This window comes from Xenopus tropicalis, chromosome 3 (genome assembly GCF_000004195.4).
Source record: "Xenopus tropicalis strain Nigerian chromosome 3, UCB_Xtro_10.0, whole genome shotgun sequence".
NCBI lineage: Eukaryota > Metazoa > Chordata > Amphibia > Anura > Pipidae > Xenopus > Xenopus tropicalis.
Genome location: NC_030679.2, coordinates 60,646,445 through 60,665,944, shown reverse-complemented (window position 1 = coordinate 60,665,944; position 19,500 = coordinate 60,646,445). Strand labels below are relative to the sequence as shown.

The 19,500-nt window shown below is 35.5% G+C and overlaps 1 protein-coding gene across 1 annotated transcript in view; it reads right to left on the bottom strand.

Moving 5' to 3' along the window:
* trhde (thyrotropin releasing hormone degrading enzyme) overlaps window positions 1-19,500 on the bottom strand; it is a 315,571-nt gene that overhangs the window by 28,069 nt on the left and 268,002 nt on the right. Inside the window, exons 13-15 of the mRNA XM_002939942.5 lie at window positions 16,023-16,170; window positions 14,106-14,203; window positions 6,909-7,016 (exon numbers count right to left, since the gene is read on the bottom strand). Coding sequence (XP_002939988.3) covers window positions 6,909-7,016; window positions 14,106-14,203; window positions 16,023-16,170 — 354 coding nt within the window. The remainder of the gene's footprint in view (window positions 1-6,908; window positions 7,017-14,105; window positions 14,204-16,022; window positions 16,171-19,500) is intronic.

The window sequence follows — 19,500 nt, the reverse complement described above, 5'->3', positions numbered from 1 at the left end:
AACTAATCGTGATGGGAGAAATGTTTTGCCAGGCATGGTTTCACGGCGAATTTCCACGTTTCGCCATTGGCGGATTGTTTCGTGAAACAGATGAAAAAATTCCCTGCCGAAAAATTCTCAGTGTGTCCAAAAATAATTAGTTGCGGACATCAAAAGAATAGTCTCACGTCAAAATAAATAGTTGTGGCATCAAAATAAATAAAGTCATGGGCGACAAATTTTTTTATGCGCAACATTTTCCGTTTCACAATCTTTTAAAAGATTTGCAAATTTTTCAGCGAAACGTGACAGATTCGCTCATCACTATAAACTAACCAAAATCCACTGTGTATGCTTGCACCAAGGCCATCAGAGTGTCTCTGTGTGCAGACACAGAAGAGAACTGATTCAAGTGTAGGGGTGAGTTCTTGACTTATGTTTATCCACGTGTGGTATAGGCTCATAGGCAGAGGGTAACTTTTTGTTTGGGGAGGCTAAAGATGGGCCATACATAGACTGATCTAAAGCTAATATGAGACTTAGTGGATTTGTTGCTTGTCTAAAAATTAACCTCCCTACTCCCCCTTTCGACTCCCACTGACTTCCAGGGATACTGTGCAAAAGTGCAGGTGGGGTGTTCTTTTCACCCTAAAATGCTCAGGATATAAAAGTATGCATACATGCACTTCTGTGAGGGGTTCACCATCCATTTGAGTTTGTAAACAGTAAGCTTAAATGTGTTTTAGTTAGTTTTATAGCAAGAAAGGCAGTGGGTACTGACATCCCAGGCACATAATATACAGTCAAATGCAGTCTATATTTACAAAACCAGCACATTATATGCAGTGAGATGCAGTGGGCACTGATGCGAGATATTCAGGCATGCCCTGGCACTATAACATTGGCACTGAGATACAACATTGGTTGGTTTCCCAGCTATGCAGTCTCATGAGGGCTCCAGTGTAACTGACTAGAATTGAACAAAACAATGACAAAAGAAAAAGAGTAAATGCAAAAAGAACATCACCAAATATATAAAAGCATAAATAGTTACTGATGGGTGAAATAATTAGCTAGGCATGGATTTGCTGCAAATTTCTGTGTTTTGCTATAGGCTGATTGTTTCGCAAAACGGGCAACAAAATTTGCAATGGAAAAATTTGCCGCACGTCAGCAAAATTGTCAACCGCGTAAATAATATTGCTGTCAAAAAATATGTAGTCACGTCAAAAAAAGTTGCAAGCATTTCACAAATTTTTTACCGTTTTTCCACCAAGCGAAACGGGACAGATTCGCTTACCACTAGCAACAAGATAATACATAGAATGTTATCCACTTGGTTATTACGGTTTTCTCATTTTAATGCTACACCTATAACGCATGATGCATTTGCTTGTTTGTTATCCAGTAGTTGTTTTTTCCATATAAATCAGCACTCAGAGGTTTAATGGTGAAGAAACAAACTAGGTAATAAATAGAGTCACATCATGGTTACTTGGTACATTGTCCTACATTATCTCTCATTGACTGTTCAATTAGGGGAAATGTATGTTGTTTTTTTTAAGTGATTTGGTTACAGGAATAACTCAATAGCGCACATTTTCACTTTGATTTATAAATTCCCATACCCCCTTTGGGAATAATAGACTTTGCATAACCAGCGGATCAATTAATAATTTAAAAGTTTATCAGTTTTTCACGTGTAAAAAATCCCTGCAAAATCTTACATCTCAGTCAGCTTAAACATTATATTTGTATGTTTAAAAATGATCTGTTATCCAGAAACCTATAATCCAGAAAGTTCAGAATTACAGGAAGGCCATCTCCCATAGAATGCATTTTAATCAAATAACAAAATTTTCAAAAGTGAAAAACAGTAATTGTAAAACAGTACCTTGTACAATCCAATGAGACTTCTTACAAATTTAACTGATTTTTTAGTAGACTTAAAGAGAAGGAAAGGCTAAGTCACTTGGGGGTGCTAAAATGTTAGGCACCCCCAAGTGACTTTAATCACTTACCTTTACCCCGGGCTGGTGCCCCTGTTAGGAGAAAACAGCGCCAGCCCGGAGTACCTGGAGTGATGCGCTTCCTCCTTCCGGCTTCGTTTCGCTGCAGCTAACACAATAGGCGCATGCGCATTAGAGTGAAAAGTCGACTTCTCTGTTAAAGTTCGGCTTTTCACTCTACTACGATCAGTGATACAGGAAGGAGGAAGAGCTGCAGCTACCCCGGGCTCTCCGAACAGGGGCACCAGCCCGAGGTAAAAGGTATGTGATTCAAGTCACTTGGGGGTGCCTAACATTTTGGCACCCCCAAGTGACTTTGTCTTTCCTTGTGCTTTAAGGTGTGGAGATACAAATTAAGGAAAGATTCCTTATCTGGAAAAACCCTAGGTCCCAAGCATTCTGGATAATAGATCCCATACCTGTACTCAACATGAACAACAGGTGCATTAAAGGGACAGTCTTGGGGGGAGATTTATTAAAACACGAAGGCTCCGAGCGTGTTTTCGCAGATTTTTTCGCGCTTGCAAGACTTTTTCATACACCCGCGCAACTTTTTCGGACGCTTGCATGAAAAATTCGGAAAGGTTCTGTCGCTTCAGTAAGTTCAGTACGAAAATTTCATAGCTTTCGGATCGCCAATACAATATTATCGTGACTAATATGATTTTTTTGTAAGCATTTTTGTGATATTTGCAATCTTCAGAAATTATCGTATCCAATCCAAATTTTTCCCATTCGGGATTCGAACTCGTGTTTTAATGAATCAACCCCATAGCCTAAGTAATGGACATCATCCAAATAATTTGCATTTCTTTCACTGGCAATGTGTCAATTAGTGATGAGTCAATCTGTCCCATTTCGCTTTGCCATAAAATTAGTGAAACGGCAAAAAAATTCATGAAACAGCGAAAAATTTGCAAAACGCATTTGTCGCATGATTTTTTCTGTCGCCCCCGTCTATTTTTAGTCGCCCTCCTTTTTTTACGCGACCCCGCCCTATTTTTGACGCGACCGCGCCCAATTTGACACTCGACAAATTTTTTTTCGCACAACGAATTTTTCCGCAGCAAATTTTCATGGAATTATCGCAAAACAATTCGCCAATGGCGAACTGCGGAAATTCGCCGCGAATCCATGCCTGGCGAAAAAAATTCACTCAAAATATCTGAAATATAGGTATATTAGTACTATAATTGTGAGTAAGTCACTACACTTTAATTACACCCAATCCAAACTAGAGTATCATAAATTTACTACCCTTTAAAGGCTAACTATATAGAAGCTATATGAGTGTGAATACATTTCAAAATGCAAAACAAGGCTGATAAATTCTACATCAGTACAAAGTGGAGGATCAAAGAAGATATTTTTGCATGTTTTATAGATAGGAGGTATGAAAGGTAGAGATGTAGCGAACTGTTCGCCGGCAAACTAATTCGCGCGAACATCGGGTGTTCGAAGTTCGCGAACTTTTAGCGATGTTCGCAATATTGGGTTCGCCTTAGCTGGAGCCAAATTTTGACCTCTCACCCCAGAGCCAGCAGATACATGGCAGCCAATCAGGCAGCTCTCCCTCCTGGACCACCCCCGGACCACTCCTTTCCATATATAAACCGAAGCCCAGCAGCCATTTTACATTCTGCCTGTGTGTGCTTGATGAGTTAGCATAGGGAGAGAGCTGTGCAGGGGTTTGAGGGACAGTTTAGGTAGCTTTGCTGACTAGTGATCTACTTTCTACTGCTCTGTATGTAGCTGCTGTGGGCAGCTGTCCTGCTGATCTCATCTGCTGTAACCCAATAGTCCTTGTAAAAGCAGTTTATTACACAAGTTTAGGAATGTAGTGTGATTTCTGCCCTTTACAGCACAAAACGCAACGCTGTGTCAACAACGTATTTTTCAGAGAAATTTTTGTCCTTGATCCCCCTCCTGCATGCCACTGTCCAGGTCAGTTTTTGGCAGAAGTTCTCGAACTTTTTTTGTGAGGTTCGCTACATCTCTAATGAAAGGGTATTTCTGTTTTAATTAGCATTAGCAGGGAAATGTCCAAGAAGAACTGTATTTTTCTTCTCCCTTTATATATACAGTGAATAACATTATTTAGCATGTCATATGAATGTTATGTGTCAAACATCTTTATACATATGTCTGTATTCATTTGTCTTTTAACGTGTTTTTAACAGCAGCCATACTGACATCTTCATACTTTTCACACATTACATTTATTAAGGGTACTTTCCATAATACTCTTTTAAACATTCAGTGATAACAAATTCATAAAATGAGTATAAAAGAATTACAGAACTGTGATGAATTATGCAGAAAATTATGGATTTTCATTGGAGCCATTCCCATGGTTCTTTTTACAATGCTTTCTCTTGTAAAAAAAAAATCTCAATGGAAACCAAAAAGCATTCAAGCTTTTACTTTGTTACATATCATTTTTACAGATTTAGCTATGACAGTTAGAAGTTAACTTTGATACCAAGCGGGAATTAAAAGCAAATTTGAAAAAGACTATGTAGCTTGGCTTTAGTGCTTACCATAATAAGCAGAGTAAAGTAGAATTCTGGGAATATGACTTAAAGAGTTTGATGCACATTGTCTATGAAACCATTTATCTGCTCAGAAACAGTATAGCAGCATTTACTAGTTTTAAATAAGCATGCAATAGTTTACAGTAATTGTTAGTCGGTATAGATTTTATTTCCCATAATGTATTAGCTACCTTGTACTTTTCAATTATCCACTCAACCCATCTCTATAATGTTGTCTCATCTTATAATTCTGCTTCTACATAAAAATAAATTAATGATTATTATAGTTAGTCAGATAGTCTTATAAAACTCTATACATACAGTGCACTACACAATTTTTACATGTGTGTTAAAGATTATTTTCAATTTATTTTGTGGTGGAGGAAAAAAAAGAACCCTCTTAGGTCTTCTTGGCTCAATTCAAATATTTACTCGATGCAGTTATATTATGGCCCCTGGATCTACCCTCATTAATGTCTTATTTCTGGTAGCCCACCTCCAACTCAACTTCCCAGTTAAGCACTTAGGCAGATGGGCAAAGGTTGCTGATGTGTATGCACAAGCAATTATCCAGGTAGTGGCATAACAATAAAAGAAGCAGACCCCGTTGTTATGGGGGGACTACGGAGTCTGGACTACTGAGTCTGCATCCTCTATTATTGCATATAAGGTAGGAGAGCACAGCACTGAATAGTTATGCCATAGGCATGCATTTGATAGCCTTTTGTTCTGAACATAACTTGTGATGTGCACATATGTTGCAACTAGTGCCCACCACAACGCTCACATCTTCTCTCTATGCCACTTCAGTACGATGTGAATTGTGTATAATGTCTGCCAATCATTGTAGAATATTTCACTGATATATAAAGGATAATAATACTGATTAATTTAGCACACGTGGTTCACTCAAAACATACGTTTGTAGTCATTACACATCTTAAAAGGGTATGTCAGGTTAAGCACTGGACCACTTAATAAATTCCTCTAATTGTATCCATTACTGATATTAGAAGTAGAAAAAGGGCCAAGCATATAAACTGCTTCAGTTTTTATTGTTGCTGTGCAAACAATAATGGCAGGTATCTTCTAAACAGTGCTGTCTAAGAATTTCCATTTAATTATCATATATTTTAATTATGGAGTCTAGAAAAGACAAGTTGTTAAATGTATAACAGTATGATGATGTATTTGCTTTTTTTATGTTTTATTACAGGTATTGGATCTGTTATCCAGAATGCTCAGGACCTGGGGTTTTCCGGATAAGGGATCTTTCCATAATTTGGATCTCCATAACTTAAGTCTCTTAAAAATCATTTAAATATTGAATAACCCCAATAGGCTTGTTTTGCCTCTAATAAGGATTAATTATATCTTAGTTGGGATCAAGTACAAGGTACTGTTTTATTATTACAGAGAAAAAGGAAATCATTTTTAAAAATTAGAATTATTTGCTTATAATGGAGTCTATGGGAGATGGCCTTTCCGTAATTCGGAACTTTCTGGATAACGGGTTTCCGGATAAGGGATCCCATACATGTATTATTTTTTTTATCTGTTGGATTTTGGTGGTCAGATGTGTCAAGTCATTCTCAAAACATTTTTATTAAAATAAGAATACAGTCACTGCCAACATTGTTATACATTTTAGATATCTGGTGGAATGTGAACGCTACATTTCTTTGAGTTTCTGGGTTTGAAGAAGGTTTAACATACATTTGGAAAACAGGCCAACTGATAGCAGAATTGTGTGTCTACATCAAGTTGGTGCCTCTCACTGGATTCTGGCAGTTAAATCATGGCACCTAAAACATCATAGTCATCTTCAAATAAATGGCAGTATGCATAACTTGTACCCTTTGATTAGACAACTGTGTTTAACTTAGGCAGTGGATACAGTAATAATATGTGGAAGCCTGTATGAGATAATTTCATATAAGAAGTTAAAGTTTAACTTGTAAACAATGGGCTAAATGTCAGGCAGAAGAAGATAATGTAATGATATTGACCTTGTGTAAAAACTGTCCAGACCAAGGTAATATTAAAATGCAAATAAATGCCTTTGCAGCCCATTGACTTTAAGGCATTTGGAGTGAGAAAAAACGCCCATTGACTTTAATGCATCTGGAGTAAGAAAAAAAAGTTGTGCACAAAAAATGTTGCACAGAAATAGTTGCCTATTGACTTTTCACAAAGTTTATACTTTAGGTAGGGGATCCGAATTACAAAAAGACCCCTTATCTGGAATACCCCAGGTCCCGATCATTCTGGATAATGGGTCCCATACCTGTATAATATTTTGAGCGAGATCATCTACAATATCCCAGCCAGCAATGTACCTTTTAGAATAACTATCTAAATTTTAGTCTGAATATTGCAGGCTCACCGGTTTCTGTTGCTGGAGATCCAGTCAGATATCATAGTTGCTGCTTTCTGGTGACACTGTTTATTCCCAAAACTACAGGCTAACATAATGACTTCTCGTCTAAGCTCCCTGCAGGAAACACAAAGAAGAAAAAAAAATTAAAGATCAGTTAGTATCAATTTTAAATCATTTTGGTTTATAGTTTTTTACCATAAGCAATAAATATTTATACACCAATATTGAACATACAGCTAACTTATGCTGAAGAACATGAAAACATAACAAAAATGTATCCACATATATACTTCTATATATATTTATGAGTGGATTGCATGAGGATTTTTTTGTGCCTACTTTGTATTAAAAATGATAGTTTTTGTTATGCACTGTTATAAACAGTTCCTGATCTCCTTTACCTTTTTTAGAAAATAATAACACACACATATGCATGTTATCTTCCAAAAAATGTAATTTCAATTAAATAATTTAAATTAAAAAAAATTATTTCTTTTATATCTGTAATATTAAAATGGAGGCAAAACAATCCTATTAGGTTAAATTAATACATTCATTTTTATATTTTTTAGCAGATGTAAAATATGTTGATCCAAATTACAGAAAGTCCCCTTATCTGGAAAAACCTCAGCATTGAGGTCCCATACCTGTATATTATATATGCAACACTACATAGACTCAGAAGGAACTGCCAAAGTGGTTTATTTGAAAAGAAAAAAAAAATTCCAGTGTTTTAATTATAAACTGTAATATAACTGTGATAGATGATAGATAGATAGATAGATAGATAGATGATATATCGATAGATAGATAGATAGATAGAAATGTTTTCACCCCCCAACTGGTGCATTATGAATAATAACTTGGGGTTATGCTACTATTACCAAAGAAGGCTCCAATAGAGAGTCAAAATGTTGATTTTCAATTACATTTTCTTATATAGGCACAAGTTTTATGGAGTGTTGGATGTTTTGCATTATGAATAAATAAAGCTCAGCACCATTCAGTATGATGCTCCCTTCTTTCCATTGCTGTTAATAGTGGTCATTTGCACAAAATAGCACTATGAATGATATAACGTACTATATTTGTGATTAATTCTGTATAGCATTTAAGTTAATTAAAATATGAACTAAGAATATGCATGCGTATAATGCTTTAAACAAGCATGCTTTTTTTGGTCTTATATTGGGTTATGATATTTACTATCATTTAAAAGTCTGTGAGTGTAAGAACCCTTACACACAGGTGTTTATTCCTCTGTCCCCCTGCAGTTGGATCCTTATGTGTTCCCCTTGCATTTGTGACTTGCATACGCCTCGATGAGAATCACCCACAGAAGGATGCAGGACCAAACACCACTGTGTAAGGGCCCTTAAAGTAGTAGGGGTAATCTACCAGTATCACCCAGTTATTCTATTGTTTTGGTTTTATTTGCTTTAAATATTAAGAAAAACAAAAAAGGCTCATATGTTTTACATCAGTGTTCCATGCATTTGTATTCTATTTCTTAATTTCTCTTCTTGTATTACTGCTTTTTATTGACTGGAAATCATGAAACTGTGCTTTTAAGCTGCTCTGTGTCCATCTATCTATAGCAAACAGTTTATATCAAGCTACAATATTCAGTAAATTATACATCTCTTGATATTCTGCTGCATTTTATGAACCTGCCAGGTAGTGCATTTGTGGCTTTTGTAGCTTAATAAGGTTATAATTCTAGCTTTTAGAATGTTATTTTAGTATCTAAGTGCACTATTCACCAGAAAAAAAACTTCAAAATTATATTTGCATTTGTAATCTTTTAAAGCAGTTCTTTAGGAGGCAGATCTTTTGTTTATTGTATCATTTGGAACTAATCTTATTTAACTCTTCAAGCAAAAAAAATTGTTATGTATTGTTACAATCCATAAATCAGGCATTGTGAGATCCACACAGGAAATTCAAACAGGTTTGTACAGTCTGAAATGACTGATTCCACACTTATTAAATGGCCTTTACTTTCAGATATTCTAGTAAATTTACCCTAGAAGGAACCTAACAGTAATTTTGCAAGCAAGGGGAAAGCAATCAGAAGATGTAAAAAATGTGTTAGTGCAATTTATTTTTGATCTACACATTTCTAACTCATATCTCAGATTCTGTTATTGAAAGCAGTAGCAGCGTGAAAGAAGTATACTGCATGGAAGAAATGTAACCATAGCTGCACATAGAGGCTTTGAGAAGTAGAACACGGGTAAATGCACATTAATTAGAAAGAAAGGCTCATATAAGCAAGGGATGCTCATTGCTACCCAGAAATCTATTAAGCATTTACAGGCCTTGGGTTTGCAAAATTATTATAATTAACATGGAACAAACATATCACTAAAGAAAGGCAGTACTCCATGCATGAGGGTGAAAAAATAAATCCGTCTGAGTTAGGTATGTTAAAGGAAATTACCTTTTCTTCATACACAGGCATTCTGGTATACAGTGATAAGCATAAGTTCAAATCTCAACATCACTTTGAGGTCATAACTCGAGAGATAAGCAGAACATTGTTTGCTTTAAAAATGTCATGCAGGGAATATAAATCTCAAAGATGCTGGGCCTTAGAGAGATGGAATATCAAACAGGGAAGACAGGAGCAAGGTGCATCATGCTGCTACAGTCACACTGTGTAACACTAATAGAGCTTTTTTCTTTTGAAGCTGCATTGTATGCCTTAGCAGAAAGATAAACTCTCTTAGGATTCACGAGAGTAACTACAGCAGAAAATGTGCAAGGATGAGTAAAAACAAACGAAAAGACAAACAGCAGATAGGTGTAGACTAATCCCTACAAACGTCTTCAGAATTTGAGCAACTGAATTAAACAAACAGCATAAGATAAATCTACTGTTCTTTTAGCATTAGATGTATGAGTAAAAAAAGTAGCAAGAAAGTTACTGCAATTAATAAAAGTATGTATAAAAGGCCAATAAATTGAGATTCCATTTTCATACAGTATATATTCACATGGGGGGCAGGCATACTAATGATAGAGTTTTTCCTTGGAACAGTAACAATGCTTAATGCTGAGAAAAAAGAACAATAGCTTGAAATGTAAGAATATATTCTATTATTCAGCAACCAAAATATCATGGAAAAGGGTTTGCGAATTTGTAATGCTGTGCCATAGACTTGCATTTAAATGACTGCAGTATTCCTTTTTTCAGTGACTAAAATCAGTTTTTCCTGGGGAATAATGGTATTTCACTACTTTATCCTAGTAGACACATTCTAATGAAAAATTATAAATTCAAATTTTAATCTTAATTATTCAAGTTCTGATAAATAAGATAAAATTCAAACTGCCTGAGAACATTCTGCAGCCCCCAGTTTGACATTTTACATACATTTATTGTCAATCTATAATATGTATTAAAAAAAAATCTAAAAAAAACCCCAAAAAAACATAGTAGGAGTATCTAGTAGAATTTAGTCTAAAACAACTGGACTTTGAGTTTTTTTCTTGAAAACATTTCACCATTCATCCGAGTGAGGGTAGTACAGTCACAGGTATCCAATCATAATGGTTCCAATAAACGTATTCATTTAGGTGTTGGCTGAAACTGACAGGTGTAATAAGGTATGATCCAGTCACAATGGTACCATGATTCTCATTGATGCAGGTGTTAATCCTTCAAAGTACATGACTGGAAGTGTGAACTGTTGTGAAACCACCGGGGTCAAGATGTCAAAGCGGCATTGTATGTTGAAGACAAGCTGTGTCGCAGGTCCCCTCCTCTGTTCAGGAATGGTTTTTCCAGGCTGGCATAAATGGCCTCTTTCACACCTTTTTCAAACCATCTGTCCTCTTGGTCCAAAATATGCACATTACTGTCCTCAAAAGAGTGTCGTTTGTCCTTGAGGTGTAGATAGACTGCTGAGTCTTGTCCTGAGGAGTTAGCCCTCCTATGTTGGGCCATTTTCTTACAGAGATGTTGTTTTGCCTGCCCAATGTATAAGGCTGAGCACTCTTAAATACCCTGGACAGTATAGACCACATTACTTTTCATGTGCTTTGGTATAGGGTCTTTAGGGTGCACTAACCTTTGTCTCAGAGTGTTGCTGGGTTTGAAAAACACAGGAATGCAATGTGTAAAATAGGAGTCATGTGAAATATGGAAGTGGCTCTTGGAAGTAGTACATTTACTTTGATTTGAAAGAGGAGAAATATGCTAAAAGATAACTATAACCTTTTTACTGTTGAGCTTCAGTGCATGTTGTCTGGTAAATTATATAATACCCAGAAATACACAGTATATGTTGCTGACAATGTAGACTCTGCATTGTTAAAAGTATTCCATGGCGCATATTCATCACAGCATTACTTGCTGTGCCCAGTCACCATTTTTCTGATGTTTTAGGTATGTCCAACTTAGCTACAAACTGATGCCAAATGCAACAAGTTTGCAGATTGCCATTTCTCTAGAGGTATGGCTATTTTTTATAAATTTATTTATTTAATGTTATTTATTAATTTATTTTTGTCATGCCAGCAGAATTGCCCTGACATTGTGAAGGGTTAAACCTGGCAAAATTTTGCTTTTTGTCCACAAAAGATCCTTAATTAATTAAATACACAACAAGGGACTGTGCAAGGTGACAAATTCCTCTGGGTTCAAGGAGAAAGAAACTAAGTAAGCTTTATCAGAAACAGAGACATGCAGCTTTCTGTTCTCTGCTCTTTCCTGCTCCCCCCTCCCTCAAGAATGCTAAGAACTCACCCCCCCCCTTAGGAATGTGGATCTGAGCCAATCAGCAGGAAGCTGACTCATAGGGGCTGATTTACTTACCCACGAACGGGTCGAATGGAGTCCGATTGCGTTTTTTTCGTAATGATCGGTACTTTGCGATTTTTTCGTATGTTTTGCGATTTTTTCGGATTCTTTACGAATTTTTCGTTACCAATACGATTTTTGCGTAAAAACGCGAGTTTTCCTATCCATTACGAAAGTTGCGTAAAAAGTTGCGCATTTTGCGTAGCGTTAAAACTTACGCGAAAAGTTGCGCATTTTTCGTGTAAGTTTTAACGCTACAAAAATGCGCAACTTTTTACGCAACTTTCGTAATGGATACGAAAAACTCGCGTTTTTACGCAAAAATCGTATTGGTAACGAAAAATTCGTACAGAATCCAAAAAAATCGCAAAATGTTCGTTTTCAAGTCGGAGCTTTTCCAATTCGGGTCGGATTCGTGGGTTAGTAAATCAGCCCCATAGTCTTACTAACTGAGCATGTTCACTTGGTCTGCATTTCTGTGCAGGAGTGAGGCATTATGGGAACTTTCTTTACACAGCTCAGTTTTTTTTCTTCCTGTTTGGCTTCAGATCTTCTGAACAGGTGAAATATGGGGAGACTTAAGGGCACTATTGAGACAACTGAAGGTATGCCTGCAGTTTGAGATTAACTCTTTACTAGCCTTTCCTTCTCCTTTAATCAGATAATGCGGAGCCCGGCCATTTTGGGCAGGAAGCCGAGTCCACTGGTTTCTTTGATCTGTTGATCAAAGAAAGGCAATTGTGGACCTAAGAACAGCAGGAGGGAAGAGCCATGAGAAAATATGGATTATAGAAAGGGGTCCATATCTCCTTTGCTTTAGGGTTCACATCCTCATAAATCACATATTGGTTATGAGGAGGTCACATGCTTCCCAATGATACCAAACAGGGACTGCCTATACCCACCAGTTAGGAGGGATAGTTTCTTGGGGACTGGAACAAGAGACCCCCTTATGTTTGGTATCATTCTGATCACCCACATATTATCCAATAATATTGGATACTGGCAAGTCCCAATATTATATGACTAGTGATAAGCGAATCTGTTCCGTTTCGCTTCACCAAAAAATGTGCAAATCTTTCAAAAGATTCACGAAACGGCAAAAATGTTGGGCGTGAAAAAAAAATTGTCGCCTGTGACTATTCTTTTGTCGCACGGCTATTCTTTTGTCACCCGCAGCTATTCTTTTGACGCCCACAACAATTTTTGGACGCGCAGCAAATTTTCTGCGGCATAATTTTTCATCCACTTCGCAAAGCAATTTTATTTACTGTTTTGCATGTAAATGTCTCTTTTTGTAAAATCTTTTTAAATGCACTGTTTACCCTTGTAATATTAAATATAAAATTCAATAAGTTATGTCCTTTGGCTCTAGCACTCACATACCTTGTTTGAATATATTAACTGCTTGGCTGTATGATTATTGAGTAGGGGGAAGGGCAAGTTTTCTGTGTAAATGCTAATTAACTAGTGGACTGCTAGCAGGAGAGTGTGTTTGACTGTAACTTAACCCTTTGGCTTCTAGAGTGCCTGTTGAATTAGTGAAAGCTAACCCTAACTACAGTGAGAGAGATTGTGTGATACATTTGTGTATTAGGTTTCTATCGCCTGTTAATGATAGATGCTGGCAGCAGCGAATTGTTATTTGGGGTGGTGGTGTGTTTGGGGGTACCTGATGTTAGTTTAACCTGTGTGAAAGGTGACTGAGTGTAACCCCGTCCTGGTGTCATGTGCGTCTGAGAATGGCACATTCTTGACAATTTTATACGTGTTTTGTTTGCTAGAAGAACAATACTATGCATTGGTTATCTGTATGTTTTAAGAAGAAGAAGTTTTGCATTTATTTTAAGAGCACGTTATATTGCCAACATCTGCATAAGAACATCTAGGTGATTATGAAGGTAGAAAGCCCCATATTTTCCTAATCGCGATTTACATTACTGCCATTAGGAAAGCAGTCAGATTAGATTAACCTGCCAAAGCTAGAGAAGTCTAATCACGGGGTGACTAATTGCTGCATGTGTCAGTGCAATAAATCAAATTATGTACCTTAGGCACAGGGACTAGTGATGAGCGAACTTTTTCACCAGGCATTGATTCAAAGAGAATCTCGCCATTTCGCCATTGGCAAATTGTTTTGCAAAACTTCAGCAAAAATTTGGTGCGAAAACATTTGTAGCGCATCCAAAAAATATCACAGTCACATCAAAATAGGTGCTGTTTCGTGAATTTTTCTGTAGTTTTGCAAATTTTTCCGTGAAGCGAAATGGGACAGATTCGCTCATCACTAACAGAGAAATAACAAAACAAGATATTACTTAATTAGAACTAATGCAAAAGTGATAAGGTGGATAAATGAATGAATGAATGCGCAACCAAATAATTAATTGTATTACTCTGTCTGGTAGGATGTTGGAACTGCTGATCCATTCTGTCCATTTGTTGGCCATCCTAGACGAAAGTACATTGTAGATACTTGTTTCAGTATATATTCCTGGGGAGAGAAAGAGTATGCATTACTATTTCTAGCAGAAAAGAAAGTAAGATTGTTACCCTAGAAAATATACTGTATAACAATTAGAAAAGTAAGAAAAGAACTTGCAGCTGGGCAGCTCAAAAACTCAATGTTACAAAATACAGGCAGAACGTAATGAATGTAAAATACTTTCCTGCAACAGCAAAAATGACTGTATATTCACTAGTTTACATGGGCCTACACCCTAAAGGACTACAAAGTAATTTTTGTGAAATTCAACCATCTTGTAAGCTTTATATAACTACACCCCTTCTCTTACCATAGAAGTCTGTTCCAAACTTGTACTTGCTCTTTCCAAAAACCCAATCCTACCATTACGCTGCCTTTTCAGAAAATTCTGCTGCTTAGTATTTTTGGTAAGCATCATTACTGTACTGTAATATCCATCTGTCATAAATCAGCCCTTTAGATTAGAAATTATACTAAACTTTGACTGACCTTCTTGATTTTTTTTTCATCCTTACTATTTATCTAAATAAACATTAAATAAAATATATGTATATAGGTTATCCTACATATTTACATTCATTATAAGAGCTACAATAATGCTTTTTCTTTTGAGGTGAAACAGAAATAATATCTATTTGGTCTTGGGAATTATATCCCTTAGTTGCCAAATTATCATTAAAAAGAAAAATGTGAAAAACAGATGTGGGGGTCATTTTGTAGAAATGAAAATATCCATGTACTGTATGTTTTTATTTTTTTTGGTATTTCATAATTGGGTGGTTTATAATAAAATCAAGTTTAGTTCCCATTTCCTATAGGTACTGTTTTTCCTCATATTTAATAAAAATAAGTTTATGGAATTAATTACATGCAAAGTGGTACAGGCAATGGATCCAGTATCCATTGGGAGAAACCAATTAAATGAAAACTGTTTTCCAGAAAGCTCTTAATTACAGGCAGGCCATCAACCGTTGACTTAAATTTTTAGAAACAATTTTCTTTTTCTCTGTAATAATAAACAGTACCTTATACTCAATCCCAACCAAGATATAATTAATGCTATTTTTAATGTTTAAATGATTTTTGAGTACAGTTAAGGTGTGGAGATCCAAATTACAGCACAACCCATAATCTGGAAATCCCCAGGTCCCAGGCATTCTGCATAACAGGTCCTATACTTGTTGTAAAATATGTACCAATCAAATCTATATTATGCACAAAGTCCCTCAGGATACTGCATGGTATTCACCACTGCTCAAGGGCTCCACCAGTACAAGGTTTCCCCCCAGTTATGACAGAAAGGAGATACCATAAATATATTTTTGTATTGCTGCTAGATTGAGGTAGCAAGGTGGAAAAGCTATGTGCTGTAAGCGATGTTTGTGCTGGCAGTGTGTATATTCTACAATACATAGTTTAAGTACACCAATTTGAAAATGCTTGTAGAAGCACATTTATTTATATTAATTTAAGATATATTCATTTTCTTTTAAGGTGTCATAAAGTTTAAACATGTTTGCCTAAAGACTAAGAATCATTTCTGATTTTGTAAATGTATTCTTGCAAAGCACATACTGTATTTAATTTTTACATACTGTGGCAATTTAGTTCAATTTAAACTTCTAAATAGAGAACCATGCCACAATGTTTTTGTCATTGAACAAATTGAAAAGCAATGATTCGTTTGAAAAAAATACATCTAAATAGCAGAAATCCTGCAGAACTAGCCTTTCCAGAAAATAACTTTGTAGAAAATTAAACAAGGGAAGTTTCTCAAACAGTGAAGCTGAGGTCATTGCTTTAGAGTAGAAAATAGTTTATCTTTTACACTGAATATACTGTAGTCCTCCGTTCGGTCCAGCAATTTATCTAGAGGATAAAGAGCTCGGCTTGCTGCATGCCAGGGAAGAAAATCCTTCTCTTCAGAAAGGTATCTGATGATCTCCAGAGGAATATTCTGAGTCAGATATCCAGCTCTGTAAAATTAAAAAAGTGAATGTTAAGTATCACTTGCAGAAAAGTCATATTTAAGAGGAATTCTCAAAAGTTTCATATAGCAGTATTAATAAAAATGACTGCGTTGAGAAAGATCCAATGAACAACCCTGAGATTTATTTATGTATTTTGCTTGGAAAATCTATCATGGACGAGGTATTGATTTATTTTTTTCAGAGTAAGAAAATGAATTGTAGCTGATGATAATACTGCACATTAAAATAAACTACTCAGCTACTGTAGGTATTAGAGAGATCTGTTTCCATCTGCTTTTAGATGCAAAGGATAATCAAGACTTTTCTCAGTGTATACTGTATGTGTATGAGAGATAGATGGAGACAGTAGAATGTGTGAGGCGGAGAATGTGGTAGATTGCATTTTAGAAACTGTGTGTGTGTTAGAATGTTTGTGTGATGAATATAATGTAAATATCAGAAAAATGTAGGGACCCCAATTTATTATGCTGCGTAAAATAAAATTTGCCAAAAAAAAAAAAAAAATGTAAAAAGCTGGTTAAAATAAATGGAGAAGTTCACCATCCCAATGTCAGATTTTACGCCATTATTTTACATAAGTTCTGGTAGAAGAAAAAACATGTATAAAAAGGATGCAGATTTTACGCTATTTTTTACATATCCGAAACCTGCTGATGTGTGCCGAATTTTGTCACAGCATAACAAATCTGCCCCATAGTGTGCATTTAAGGGAAACTTTACCCCCTGACCATTGCAGGTCTCTACAAAAATACTTTGCATAAAACAGCCCACATGAAACTCTGCTTCATCTACATGAAACATTTTCATGTGCCATTGGATACTCCTGTATAGATAATCCTGGATAGAAAATTCCAGTTTTAACTACAAATAGCCACCTCCTGACTTTGATTTACTGTGCACACACACAAACCAAGGGCACACATGTTAGAGCACTTCAATGAATGGACAGAGTTCTGTCTTTTACTCCCACACTTCCTAGTACAGTTAGAGCTGCATTATTTCCTGTCAGGTTAGGGAGCACGCAGACCATCACAAAATGGTGGTTCAAGGTAAAATATGTAGAAGGTCAATTCATATGAATATGCCAATAAAGGTCACTTGTCCCGATATAAATAATCTATTGGTTAAGTATTCATTCTGAAGGTATAGTTTTCCTTTAAAGAGTATGTATGAGAGAAGGTTTGTATGTGTGGGAAAAAAAGAAAGTATACGTAATTTAAATCCTACAGTATAATCCCACCAGATTAATGCTTTACTTTTTTAATTTTATATTTCTTGGATTTTGTAAAAAAAAATCTACATATCCAAACCCTACGTTAAAAATTAAGGTTTTAGAAAGTTGTTCACTTGTCCAAAGCTTTAGAGGCATATTTATCAAAAATCGAATGTGCAATCATTTATTAAACAATACTCAAATCTCGAGAACTCAATTGAAAATGTGAAAAAAACCTCTAACATAACAAAATTGCATTATAATCATCATCATCATCTTTGATGTGTGTTCCAATGTATTTCAAATTTAAAAGCGCCAACTTAAAAAAATGCTTACATTTTGCCAAGGACAATTCCCTTTGACTACTTGAACAGATTTTAGATGCTGAATTTTTCCATTCAAGTTTTTACATTATTTAGCACTTAATTAATCTCAAACATATGAGTTTCTGAAACTTTAATTTGAGTTTGTGAGATTTAGCACAAAAAACTTGATTGGCAGTAAAAACCTTTCTTTGAAAGTTGAGAATTTTGTTGCTTTAAAGGTTCTGATTCAGCTGAATTCTGAAAATCTTAAAACTACCCTGGAAACAGGAAACAAAAAAGTGACACCATCAAAGTCATAGGGCTGAAGACACAAGAAAAAGAATACAAACTTCTTGTATTGAGACCCACAACCTGCCAAGCCACACACATAGCTTGATCCAGGACTTAAGCCCAACTAAATCTTCCTGTCATCACTCAAATCTCATTTATATTTTTAACATAATAAGTAAGAGAGTGACTTAATTTTATTATCCGTTCTTTATCTCACACTGGAACTGTACTGTAGGTCGCTCTCTATAAGCATACATTGCCTGACAATTAGTATTGATACAATGTAATACAGTCCTAACTCCTTGGATCTAAAACTATATAGATAATAACTCTTTTGCAGAACTGTACATAATGGGTTCCTACACTTTATTATATAAAAAATGGACATATTTTATCACTTTAAGAGCATAAAAGTAATATATTATGTTATTAAATTCCCATAGATGTTTGAAGGTATAGAAGAGAAAATTCACCCTATGAATAAAAGAATGATATAAATACAATTTTATCTGAGGTGCTCTCTCTAGAAATACTTGACCTCTTTGCAATATATTTTCAAACTGCATGAGCTGTTAATGAGAGAGACAGAGACAGAATTAAGCCTCACTATATTCCACAGCATTTCTGACCTTCCATTGTTCTTTAAAACAAGCTGCTGAACTCATGGATATATTTTAGTTTGTTCATTTTCCCTCTGGGGACAAAGTACCAAATTGTAAGGGCAAAATTATCACTCAGATGAGAATTATCTCTTGAATAAATCTGCAAATGTGCAACAAACCCTTTCATTAGACTGTGGATTTTCAAAGAAAGGGTACACATGCATTGTGATAAACAAATCCTACATCTCAATTTTATAGATATATGTTTGTGCTGAGGCAAAAAATGAAAATCATTTTTGAAGTAAAACCCTCAACAATGATTTTGTTATTTGTTACAGGTAAATTCTATATATGAAAGTAAGAGAATAATGTTCAAGATTTGCCAAGTGTGTTGGCGAAACAAAATGGGTGTGATAGAAAAAATGTGTATATGCTTGTATAAATAGAAATGTTTTTATATTCATTACACCCTGCTGTTCTATACAGGTTAGAAGACAGCTGATTTGTTAACACAGTGTCGCTGCTATGGAAATATTTCAGTTTGTCTTAGTCAGGTCTTAAGTCAATGTCATCGGGAATTCAGCGATAATATGTTGTGGGACACGGAAATCTATTTGCAAACATTTAGTGACTTTATCAGGTCAAAATTATATTGTGAATGCTGCTTTATAAACATCCACTGTCTGTACAATACCGAACGTTTAATTAGTTTTAATTAAAAAATGATAAGGGTACCAGAACTCCCCACAAGGGGAATGCAGCTGATAAAAGACATAAAACAGTAAAAGTTTTAAAGCACAAAATGTCCTATCATATTAGAAGCTAATATTTGAAGGGAAATTCATAACAGCAAAAGTCATCAAATTTGTTTTATACAGAATTAATATTTGAGAAGGTTCTAGGG